The sequence below is a fragment of the Nanorana parkeri genome, unplaced genomic scaffold (genome assembly GCF_000935625.1).
Source record: "Nanorana parkeri isolate BGI_ZX_2015 unplaced genomic scaffold, ASM93562v1 scaffold145, whole genome shotgun sequence".
Classification (NCBI taxonomy): Eukaryota; Metazoa; Chordata; class Amphibia; order Anura; family Dicroglossidae; genus Nanorana; species Nanorana parkeri.
The window spans coordinates 2026389-2039008 of NW_017306413.1; the positions used below are offsets into that span (position 1 = coordinate 2026389).

Consider the following 12620-nt stretch of genomic DNA (forward strand, 5'->3'; position numbering starts at 1 on the left):
TTTTGCATTTGAAAGCCCTGTAATAATATACTTGGCAATATCAAAAATATCAATTTCTCATGACCACTGCTTGCCTCCCTTTAAGTGCATAATTACATCACATGTGAACAAGGACATTATAGAGTATCCAAAGCGAAAACTTTTTTTATATAGAGTAGGGAAGGGTCAGAACCTCTGTCAGCTCTTTCCTGTTTGGCTGCTAAGGCAGCTGGCGACGAGAACTAACATTTTTACCCTCAATTCAGTCCATATATAGTCTTTCTCTTTTTAAGCCCTGATAAAGGGGTGTTTTTAGACCCTCAAAACGCATTGGATTTCCCTTTTTGATCTCCAATCCCTCTACTGGAATAAAATGTACCATTAGACTATTAAACCGTAGTGTAGCATTTCAGTTTATAATATTACATTTATTGCACTATAAATAAACTGTGGGAATCAAAATGGAAGCTGCCACCTCAGTAACCTCAACCAACACTATTAGCATTTTATTGGATAGCAAAACCAATTCGACAACCTTAGGGTCCAGCACTATCTTTCAACTTTCACAGGTTTTTATTGTTGTCTTTATTCCCGCTGGGCAGATTCCCCCTCTATTTGTCCTGATGACCAGTGACACCGTGACTGAAAGTAAAGGGAAAATCCAAAGTTCAAATGCAAAGAGCAGGGACGGAAGGAAAATATTACAATGGGGACACATGCTCCGATAATGACTAAAAGAGGCTTTTCGAACCCTTTGAAGAAAATTCCTCTCATGTGTCACTGAGACAGGAAGTGAAGAGAAATATCTCCAGTGAGGTGCAGCAAACATGGCTATACATAGCTGATTTAGATTTGGATGGACCCTGCAGCATCTTTTGAGACTTCCCTATCTGCGATTGTCATGGAAATTTACTTCCTTGCTGCAACAAAAGGGGTTTGAATCCTACTGCAATCTGTGCAATGAAAATGAGAGTAAACCCTAAAGGCAGGTTGAAGGGGCTGGGAACTTAAGTGTAGACATTTAACAGCTGTAGACATTGAAAGATATTGAAAAAGAGAAAACAAGTATCTCAATCCATTAACATAGACAAGAATTAAATATCAGCTTTAGACAGACAAAAGGGGTTATATTCATAAAGAAAATATATTATCTGCATAATGTATACACTTTTTGAACTCAATAATACCATATGAATGGTAGTTAATGAATATATCGGTTTTGCTGTAAAAATTAATTCTTTAGTTATTCCTTCTGCCAACATGTATATGTTTAATTCCATATAATACACAAGCAGAGTGGGGAACTCCCAACAATCTGAGCAATTCAAGTGACTCTTCCTTCTAATGGTTGATGATATCTGAACATGATATGCAATAATAAATAACAACATAATCACAAATAGAACCAACCATTCTAAGCAGGGCGGCTGACATGTAGACCTGGCCAGCAGCCTATCTCAATACTTAACACCAATCACCTGAACTAGATAGAAGTCCTCTCTGTCTTAAAAAATGTCTACACAAAGCTATAAAATCGCATCAGTTGACTATTATTTATTGCGAATCTCTACTCTACCCAATAATCATAACTTTGTTAGCCAACATTGGGTACTACATGGCTGTTTCCACACCATTTTTAGCTGCAGAAGGAGATTTTGAAAGGACTTTGCTACATTAGGATGTTGACTAAGTTATGCATTTGGCATTAGATAACGAAGAGCATATATCTGGGCATATCAGCATTGTGGATTGCTGATGAGCACTGTGGCAGTGCTGAGGTCCTTGCTTCAATAACCACAAAGTATGCTGTTTATAGGGATAGGTGGAGGCTGTTCACTTTGCAAGTGAATGACAGTGAGCATTCAGCTTGCAAAATGAACAGTCTTTATTACTTTAGTAAATCAACACTGTTTTTTGCATATGTGTAGGTTTCTTCCCACAGTACAAAGACACACTGGTGGATTCTTTAGGATCTACCCAAACCAATCCTGTGTCCTATGGAAAAGCATTATGGTGCAAGCTTTCAGGGTTGGAGTATGCCATCATGCTAGATTGTAAGCTCTCACGAGCAGGGCCCATCCTAATCCTCCGGTATTGAAATTGTATTGTAACTGTACCATTGTGTAAAGTGCTGCACATACTGTTGGTGTGAAATAAACCCTGCATTATATTAATGATAATAATGACAATACCATACATTTTCATAAAATAAAGTTAAATAAATTTTTTTACAACCCATCTGACACGAGCAGTTTTGATTGACAGGTAGATGAGATAAAGGCCACTCATCCATATGAGCACCATTACAGTTGTGACCTTGCTCTGCCTATCTGCCTTTCCGTGTTGTAAGAAAATGTTTTAATCACACAAACAGTCATGTTCTGCCCTTTTTAAATACTGGAACTAAATTTGTCTCCGTCTACTGCTTAGCAAGCATCCTTACGTCAGCAGGAAAGTGCTGAGTCTTATAAAATACTAATAATAATAGTAACCAAATGAAAAACACAAATGCAAGTATAAAAATGCAGATGCACAGGCCAAGACGACAGCGAGTTAATCTTGCCCCATATTGGTGAGATAATATTTTGTATAACAGATAAAGGTGGAAAAGATGCAGTATGCTCTGGTAATCAGTCAGCTTTATTTAATCTAGGGTGTTTGTATAATGAGCATGATAAAGTTAGCTACTATCTGCCTAATTTATCAATGGTTATGCAAGTCTCCAACAGGCTGCATTGATTAGTTGCCATGGGCAACACAGATTTGTTAGATTTTTTTTTCTTCCAGTACTTTAATGAATAAGTTTGAATACGTTTTTACCTAACCCTTCTTATATAACACTCTTGGGGGCTGTTTTACTAAAGGATTTATTTTACCCTTGCCTATATTGACTTCAAATACTTATATTCTATACAAAATTTCACTGACTGGGCATCTGAACAAAGGTATTTGTAAAAATTATTAATGTAATAAATGTGCCTAGAGTAGAGTAGTCAACTATGAAGGTTGGAAGCGCCATTGTAGAGTGTTCACCTATGCCCAATGGTAGCGCTTTTGTAGAGTGACTCGTTATACAAAATTAATGTGTCATTATAGAGAGAATGGAAGCTACACAGAATGCAAGTCCCATTTTTAAAGTGGTCAACTACACAGAATGGAAGTCCCATTTTTAAAGTGGTCAACTATGCAGAATGGAAGTCCCATTTCAAGAATGCTATGCAGAATTGAAACGCCATTCCGGAGTCATCAAATGCACAGAGAGGAAGAGCATTTCATAGCTAAAAACACTTCAGTATCTTCGTCATGCCAAACTGAATTCCTTAGTACCCAGTAAAATATTAAGCCGTAGACTTTTGGCTTTAATGTCAGGAATATGTGAACTGCTGACCCTTTCCTTCCATCAGTCAGAAATGTATTCTATATTTTTATCATGCATACATTCACAGTTTTTCTTTACAATTTTTATTATTATTATTATTAATAATAATAATAGTGGTAGTAATAATAATTTAGAGAATGTATTATTATTATTATTATTAAATTGAATATTGTTGAATGAGTTATTAATATTGAATGTTTGATTTTAAAATCAAGTCTTGTGCAAATGCATTCAAACAAAGACTAAGGTCATGAGAACTATAAGAACACCTACACAGTGATATAGACAAAGCCTTTTCTATTGCTTTTAGCGCACCTCTTCACTCTAAACCAAATCACCAGCGAGCCATGGCTGATGCTCTATCACCTATGACAAGATGCACTACAAACACAAGGGTACATATTACTTTCGGAGCCCAAATTATTTATAGTTTCAGACTGAGAACATTTCAAACTATTAAAACTGATAAAAAATATTTGATTTGTCATTAACATAACATATGTCAATGCAATGTGTTCCATCAGCTGTCAAGAGTGTGTTGGCAAAATAATGTCATCTTAAAACAAAATGTTGATACATTACTTGTATTATACAGCTGTCAATACGATCAGATTAGGTTATTTTTAAAGTCAGCATATTTTTGTATTCGGGAACCAGCAAGACAACTGCGGTACTGAGAGCAGTCCAAGGGTTAATCTACAAAATCGGGAGGACCCAATGCAGTTATCCATTATGTATCTTCCAGATACCTGTTTTATTGAGTGTCTAAAAATAAAATTAGAAATTGTAAGCATATGGGACAAAATTAGAACCTGATGAAAAAAGAACATGATTTCTACATTTAGATATTTTTATTTCTCATCAGCTTTTCTTTTACGTAAACAATTTATTCTGTAGCCATTATATTACACATCCATTTGAACCTCTGATATATGCTTGTGAGATTGTCTGAAGACAACACAAAGGCTCAGTCAAATGGAATCATCTCTTTAGCCAGAAAAATAATGACCTGGCTAATTAACATGCAGGACTGGACAGAGGCTAAATACTGACCGGTCCGATGACAGTGAAATGCGTATCACCCTATTGATTTTCTGATAAAGGACATCTGACATTGGACAAAGCAGCCAATGGCAGCACATGTCAATCAGTGGCTTGGGCAATCCCACTGATTATCTTGGAATGTAGATCATAGTGTGAGACCAGCACTTCATTATGTGTCACTAATTTAATTTGCAAACATCCAAGTACGCACACACCCCAAGATCAAAATAAATTTTTTTGCGCAACAGACAATGCAGAAAACACAGACTTTGCATTCAGCACGTACACCCAATTTTGATCATTGTTATAGAAAATATGGATATCACTTTGTACTCTGTTTTTATTGTATCGTTATATCTATTGTGTTCTTCCAAATAAAAGGATAGGGATATTGGACACATACTTTGTTTCAATGCAGAATCTCTGCAAAAACCTTTGTAGCCTTATGCCTTAACCTCACAGCACTGTGAAGGGCAGAAACTGCAGAGTGTAACAAACTGAAAAACATGCCCTGTCATCCAAACAGCTACCTTCAGTATGCACACTTTGTATGAACCATACCATACATAAATATTACTAGAAATAAAACATTACAGGGCACATACCTAGTAAAATATTCAACATGTTCTGCCAAAACCCATCAACCCAAATCCCAGAAAAAGCCTAGTCTGTATTTTTACACACACATAGCTATAGAAGTCTGTATATAATCATACACATACATCTGCAAAACATATCATCATACATAACAAACTGGCAGACTGCCATGGCAAACAGGGCCTCACACTTTTTTTTCAACAAATGTTTTGTATTTTCACTATTGTATCTCTCTCCTCTATTGTAAAGACATTTGGAACATGTTGGTGATAAATACAATGATGATAATAATAATAATAATAATAATAATAATAACAACAACAACAATAATATCGTACATAGCTCTAGATACATAATAGAAGAAGGAAACCCAAAAGTGATGGAAAATTTTTAGATACATAGTATTGGAATATTTCTATCAATATATTTAATATTTGGGTGATTTTATATTCAACACATTATAATGTGGGATATTTTTAAGCACAGTATAGATGAAACATTTAAACACAGCAGATCCTTGCTAGTCTTTTTTGGTAAACAAACTATAAGTCATGTAAACAAATGATATACGAGATACCAGTTATAAGAACATGTCTGTGATTACATTAGCCCAGCTTCCCATCTTTAAAAAGAAAAGTCAAAGTGAACCGATAGGCGCTGTTTAGGAGACGCCGCAGTGACAGCAATAATGGAACAACTCTCATAATACTATGAGCATATTTTTGTTGTTAGAGCTGTCAAGTCTCTATATGAGCTGACAGTGACAGGTCTGACAAGGAATACAGCACATGCAGATGTTGACATTCCAAAGGGTTATTATAAGCCACATACATCTTCCCAGGAACTTCATTCTCAAACATATGGGTTTGTAAAAGAATGATTTGATTGCAATATGTTACCCGAAAGTGGCATAATTAGCTATTATCCTAGTGCACTTGGGAAATTTCCATGCCAGCAGCTAAACGTTTGTAACTGGGTAAGGGCAAAATAATTGAAATGACACATATCCTTATTGTACATTTAAATGCTGTATGCAAGGGTGAATGTATGCACATCTATCTATCTATCTATCTATCTATCTATCTATCTATCTATCTATCTATCTATCTATTATACTTGCATTTCTATAATGTTCTCTGTGCAGAAGTACAGAATATTATCAAGGTGCTAGCTGAATGAATGATACTAAAGAACATATAATTAGTAATAACAAAATAACATACAAAACCATGTAATAAAAATAGAAACATAGTAAAACAGATGGATAAAGCACTGAATAATAAGTAAGGCACCTGTGGACCTGTGGACTTTTTATAGCTCTGAGGAATATATGATGTCATATAAATGCATTCTGTATACCAAGTCACACATCTGATAAAAACTCACATTGTATTATTGGCCTAAATATAAATATAAACCAGCAATTGTATTTACCCCTTTTTACACATTTTCAGTGTTACCATGTTACTATGCCACTATGTTTCACAAAGTTCTTGTGTTCAGAATAACAGAGGATTGGACAACTCTTATATCACGTGAATAACACACCTATAGTATCAACTCCTTTGATCTAATGTAAAAAATAAATATTTCCTTATTTGTTTTACAATTTTATGTTTAATTCTCAGTTTTCCTGCATTCTGACTGGACACTCTGACAGTGTTAAAGTTACTTGTGCTTACAGTGGTACATTATTGCTCATGAAATGAAAGGACATCTTATTATGATTTGAATCTGTATTAACAGTCAAATAATAATAATATTAATTTTTTTAAATCTGTTTAACTTAGAACAGATATTCCATCAGAACACCCAGAAGGGGTTTTACACCTGACATTGGCATAAGGTGGAAATGTACAATTTTATTAAAAATCACACATCTAAAGGCAAGACCTTTGCAGCCCTGAAGCCCCAAAACGCCTGCTAGGTCTTGCGCAGTAGAGGTTACGAAAACCAGAAGAATGCAGTAATTTTCATAATTAACTGCGCAATACATCCTAAATCTGTGTAGTCTGTACTCATTTCATACAACACTTCCTTTTAGAATATCATGTGATTTTTTTTTTATTTTCCACCCCCAAAAAAATAAAACTTTTTTTGTTTTTAAAAAGCCTAACTGCTTCAAAGCAGATAGCAGTGTGCACTACCTTTTAAGCTGTCTGGCTATATTGTTGGCGTGGAAACAAATAGAACAACTAATTGGTGTGAAAACAATCAAATCAGACTAGCAGATATAAATTATTTACTATTTCAGGTTTAAATGAGCTCAAAATGAAGTAACGAGGGACTTAAGTGAATCCCCTGTCAGTACAAGCTATCTGACGGACTGCCCTAAATAGTGGCTAATTTAATATTATATTAAGCTGCTGGGTGTTTGTTGTGACCATAATACAATTGTTTTTAATAGGCAACTTGAGTGTTAACTTGGCTTTATAGACTGCACAGCCTTAAGCCTTGATGTTACTTAGGAATTCCAAGCTCCTTAAGACACAGGAAGCATCAAAGAATCCAAACCCAGTCAAAAGATCATAACCAAAAAAAGTTTAAGGGAAATATCGACTTCCAGCAGAGTTTCTGTTGCTCTTTTGTCTTGGCGTGCTAAGTATATGATTCAGAAACATACTCATCCTTTAGAGAGAAAAAAGTATTATAAAAAATCACACATTTTATTTATAGCAGTTTGCTCTGCAAAGCCAGAATCAAAAGTGCTAAATTATACATCTGCACAATTCAATTCTGTTTCTGAAACTTTTAAATTGTATGTGATTAATCTTTAAGTTAAACGGACCACTATGACGGCTTCAACTTTGGGCCTTAATGCAGGAAAGTAGAGCTAGCTTTGGTACAAAGGATACCCCATTATCATGTGAATAAGCTACAGACCGGTCAGTCTATCATTTGTATCAGTCTATCATTGTATCTTTTTATTTGTATTACTTATTTACTTGTTAACACTTTGTTCTTGTGTTTTACATTATATTAGATTAACTTTTGATTATCTCATTTATTTGTGACATTGTAGCTTTTTTTCTTATGTTCGAAAGCAGCTAAAAACAAACTTTGTCTCAAAGCTACCAACACTTCATTTCCAGGGACCCCTTGGTGCTGAGCTGGTGTGCTCTATACCAGGGAAGGCTAAAATCCCAAACTATGTGAGATTTGTATTTTGTAATAAAGCCTTAATTTACTAGCAACATAGTTTAACCTTGGCCCCCCAAAAAGACATTTTACGGTATGCATGGTGAAAGCTGCAAAGTGGAAACATTCCTGAGGACAAATCTTTAAAATCAAGGACCGTCCCTCCAAATCAGACACAGATGACAACTAGGTATATGGGATGAAGCAGGATGTTCTTGGAGCCTAACAATCTTTGTCTGCAAATCTTAGCAACGGTTGTGGTGGAATGACAGATCACATGTACAGCTTTTGCCATGATTGCATGCTAGAAGATGACTGCTGCTGCTAATGCACCGAGTTTACATTGTGGAAGCAAGAGGCATTTTGTGAATGTGGAATTACTGCCGCTTAGAATTGGCAGGGATCATGTGCTAAGTGTCTGTGACAAGAGGGAAAGAAAGCTACAGACATGCTAATGAATCTCGCTGGGGAGGGAATAGGGAGCTGCTGAAGAACAAGCTGTAAGGACACTGATAACTACAAATCACTCTTCACCTTGTGAAATAATCATTGTCAGTCCCTGGAAATGTCAGTCATTGTCAGTCAGTTGAACCTTTGTCCCTGGAAATGTCCCTGATTTGCAGAGCTGGAACAAATCGCCCCTCTTTTTTTCTTCATGCTAGATTCAAATCACAGTCTCTAAATGCCTAGAGGAATATACTGTAAGACCCTAAGCTCTAAAATCACCCATACAACTGGCAAAAGTCCTTGGTTTCCAAGGACAGTCCTAACATCTGAAGCTTTGTCCATGGAAATGATTAAAATCACAGTCTCTGTAATAAACTTGAATGTTTCAAATCATTCTGCCAGAAGTCCCTGGAATAGTTCTTAAATCTGAAGCTGTGCCCCTGGATCTCTGCATCCCTGATTTCTAGAAATGAATACAATCTTTCCTTTATTCCATACTAGATTGAAATCACAGTCTTCACATTTCTTGACACTGATCAATCAAACCACTTGTATAACTTTCAGGGAGTCCTAAAATCTGAAGCTATGCCCCTGATTTCCAGAACTGAATGAAACCCCTTCTTTTCTGCATGTTAGACCTCTTATTATCTCTTAAAATGTTTACTTTACAATGATAAATTCTAAGAAATATGCAATTATAATAATACAAAATTGGCAATTAGGAGCTGACCCAAAAAGCAGAGTATCCCTTCAAATGGCTTTTACTATGTAGGCAGCTATGTAAAAAGTGAACGCACCCTAAAGGGAGTCAAGAGCAAACTCTTCAGCAGTTAACAGGTACATAAAAAAGCTGCTGCTTACCTTTCCTCTTACATCTCCTCCTCCTCCTCTTAGACTTAAATTTGAGTTGGTTACTTGGACATCCAGACGTCCTGCTGTTCCCCAATACCGAAGCCATTGATGAAGAGCAAGCAGAGGGCAATGTTTGTAGAATAGTCCCCAAAATGTGCCTGCGCTGTCGGGATCTGTGCGGCTGCTTTTGTTACCTCTGTAGCTGCTGATTTATCCAGCTGGATGTTGTTCTGGCATGTAGTCACTTGCTATTAGCTGCGCTAAGTGTCTTTTTATCTTCTTTGCATGCTTGGGAAGCTGGCTGGTGCAGGCAGCATGCCCTGGGATCAGCCTCTCATCACCAGCTCGCCTGCCTCTCTCTCTTCTCAGGGCTGGATCCACTTTTTTTGCACCTCTGCTAGTCGTTTGGCACTAGCCACTTTGAAGGCAGTCATGCAGGGAGCCTGTCTATTTGCTCTAGCAAAGTCTAATTAGACCCAATCAGAACTGTCTCCTGGCTCTGACATCAGCACCACCATCCGTCCTCTTGTATTCCCCCCCTGTCAGCTTTGCAAATTCAGCTCCCATTTGGGCTGACGGATATGCTTAGGACCTGATGGGGAGGAAGGAGATGCTGCGCTGTAGGGGCTATAGGAACATACTGCCAGTTTTCTCTGGAAGGAGCCTGGGGGGCTTCTTAAGAATGCATGTTACAAAAAGCAGCTCTCTGCCTCTCGCATTAAGCCACATGGGCAGAACATTAGGTTTGTGGACCTTGCTTGCAACTGGTTCTCTGGGCATAGAGTTTTTTTCTATTAGATGTTTATTGCCTTCATTCTCGGAGAAGAGAAAATCACGTTTCTTTTACATTAGAGATGTGTACTATTCATGCCTGGGTTGGAAGCACAGACTGCCTTTTTTCCCCCTAAAGCTACATTCATATTAATAGAGAAGAAGAGGAAAACAAATATTTGTTACCTTATGGTTAGGAAGAATGAATAATGTTCGGGTAAGATGTGTGTGATAGCAGAAATGATGTGAATTCAATCTACTTATCTTTTATATGTCCATGTGTCCTATAGAACCTCATGTCCCAGACTTATACCAGCAACCTAGTTTTAAAAGACAGTCCCTTTTCTAGGACAGAATTCCTCTGCCATTACTCTGCAATTGTTCATCTGTGTCTATTAATGTATATACATAAATAGAAGTGCCAGATGTCTTCTATTACAGAATAAGTTTTCTTCATCCTTTTAAATCCAGTCACTAAAATATCATATATGTTTTAAAGATCAACTCTGGGCTGCTATAAGAATTTACCATGCAGTGTCCACCATCCCACCCCCAGCAATGCATGGGTTAAATGTGTTTTTGTCCCAAGACAGCCCCATGAAAAAGAGTTTCTATATCATGAGTCATTCCACTTCTCAAAATATTACAAAATAATAAATATACATATATATATCTATATATATCTATATATATATACAGCTATTACTCCACATGTATGCAAACAATATAATGCAAGCACAGAGAACAATGTCATCCAAACAGCATACTGTAACAATACTAAATATATGGATGACTATTATGCCATGCACACGTGCAACGCATGTTCAAGTTGTCCCATGTGCATGCGGAATCATACCAAAATAACAGAATTCATAAAAGAATCATTCAAAATATGCATATATAAACCTCAGTGAGTGATACTCTCTCATAGTGGTGTAGTGGTTAGCACTTCTGCCTTGCAGCACTGGGGTCCCTGGTTTAAATCCCGGTTAGGACACTCTCTGCATGGAGTTTGCTTGTTCTCCCTGTGCTTGCATGGGTTTCCTCCCACAAGACATGCTGGAAGTTTAAATGGCTCCTGCTGAAATTTTGCATTTGAGATGGGGACGTTAGATTGTAAGCTCCTGGAAGGCAGGAACTGATGTGAATGTGCACTGTGTAAAATGCTGCATACATTGTCGGCGCTATATAAATACCTGTAATAAATAAATATATACATATAGGGATGGCCATTATTCCACGTGCATGCACAACGCACGTACACAGTCTCCCATATTCATGTTCACACACATTTTCCAGACTCCATTCCCCAGTAAAATTAATCCCATATATATGGACAGCCATTATTCCACATGCATGCGCAACACATGTTCACATTCTCCAATGTGCATGCAGAATGTATACCAAAAAAACACACAAAATCACACAGGAATCATCCAAAACGTGCATATATTAAACTCAGTGAGGGGAATTTATCAAAACTAGAGTAGACAAAATCAGGAGCAGCCATACATGGCAACCAATCAGCTTCTCTCTTTCATTTTCAAATCTTAACTGAACAAACTGAAGAGAGAAGCTGGTTGGTTGCTGTGGGCAACTGCTCCAGATTTTGTCTGCTCCAATTTTGATAAATCCCCCTCCAGTGTGTCATACAATCTCCTATATACATATATAGAAGGCCATTACACCATGAGCATTCACCACCCAGCACACAATCTTACATGTGCATGTCCAACACACGTACATATTCTCACATGCGAACAATATAACACATGCGCACAAAACAATGCCATCCAAACAGTATAGTATAAACCCAGGTAAATATATGGACAGCCATTATTCCATGCACATGTTGCTAAGCATGTTCACATTGTCCCATGTGCATGTGGACGCATACCAAAATAAATCATACAAAATCATACAAGAATCAACCAAAATGTGCATGTATAAAACTCAGTGTTTGGTACATATATGGACAGCCATTATTCCATGTGCATGCATATATAAGAATGTGTACGTGCGTTCCACATGCACATAGGAAAATGGCCTTCCACATATGTGTATATGAGATAGTACCACACATCTAGAGTTTGACATTTGCAAAACCAAACTCAGCAGTTAATCCCACTAAAGTCTATTGGGGATGAGGCTTGATACAAAATTTTGGCCATTTTGTAAGGTTAATAGACAAGCTTATGTAATTGGCTTGGCAATAATTGGCCTGAATTGACCAGTGCAAAAATAAGGCCCCTTTCACTCCAGCGCCTTCAATTCTGATCAATTCCTGAAGCATTTCTGCATTCATTCGCCGTAGGATTTGCCGCAAAGTCTCAAACCTCATCCCAACTGTGTTGTGAGTTTGTTACATGTGCTATCTATAAAGACTGGAAGTGGCAGGGCCAACGCATATTGT

At 37.0% G+C, this 12620-nt stretch overlaps 1 protein-coding gene across 1 annotated transcript in view; it reads right to left on the reverse strand.

The window, feature by feature from the left end:
* ADARB2 (adenosine deaminase, RNA specific B2 (inactive)) overlaps positions 1–9962 on the reverse strand; it is a 450356-nt gene extending 440394 nt beyond the window's left edge. The window contains exon 1 of the mRNA XM_018554192.1: positions 9446–9962. Coding sequence (XP_018409694.1) covers positions 9446–9542 — 97 coding nt within the window. The 5' untranslated portion in view covers positions 9543–9962. The remainder of the gene's footprint in view (positions 1–9445) is intronic.
* Between the last annotated feature and the right edge of the window lie 2658 nt (positions 9963–12620).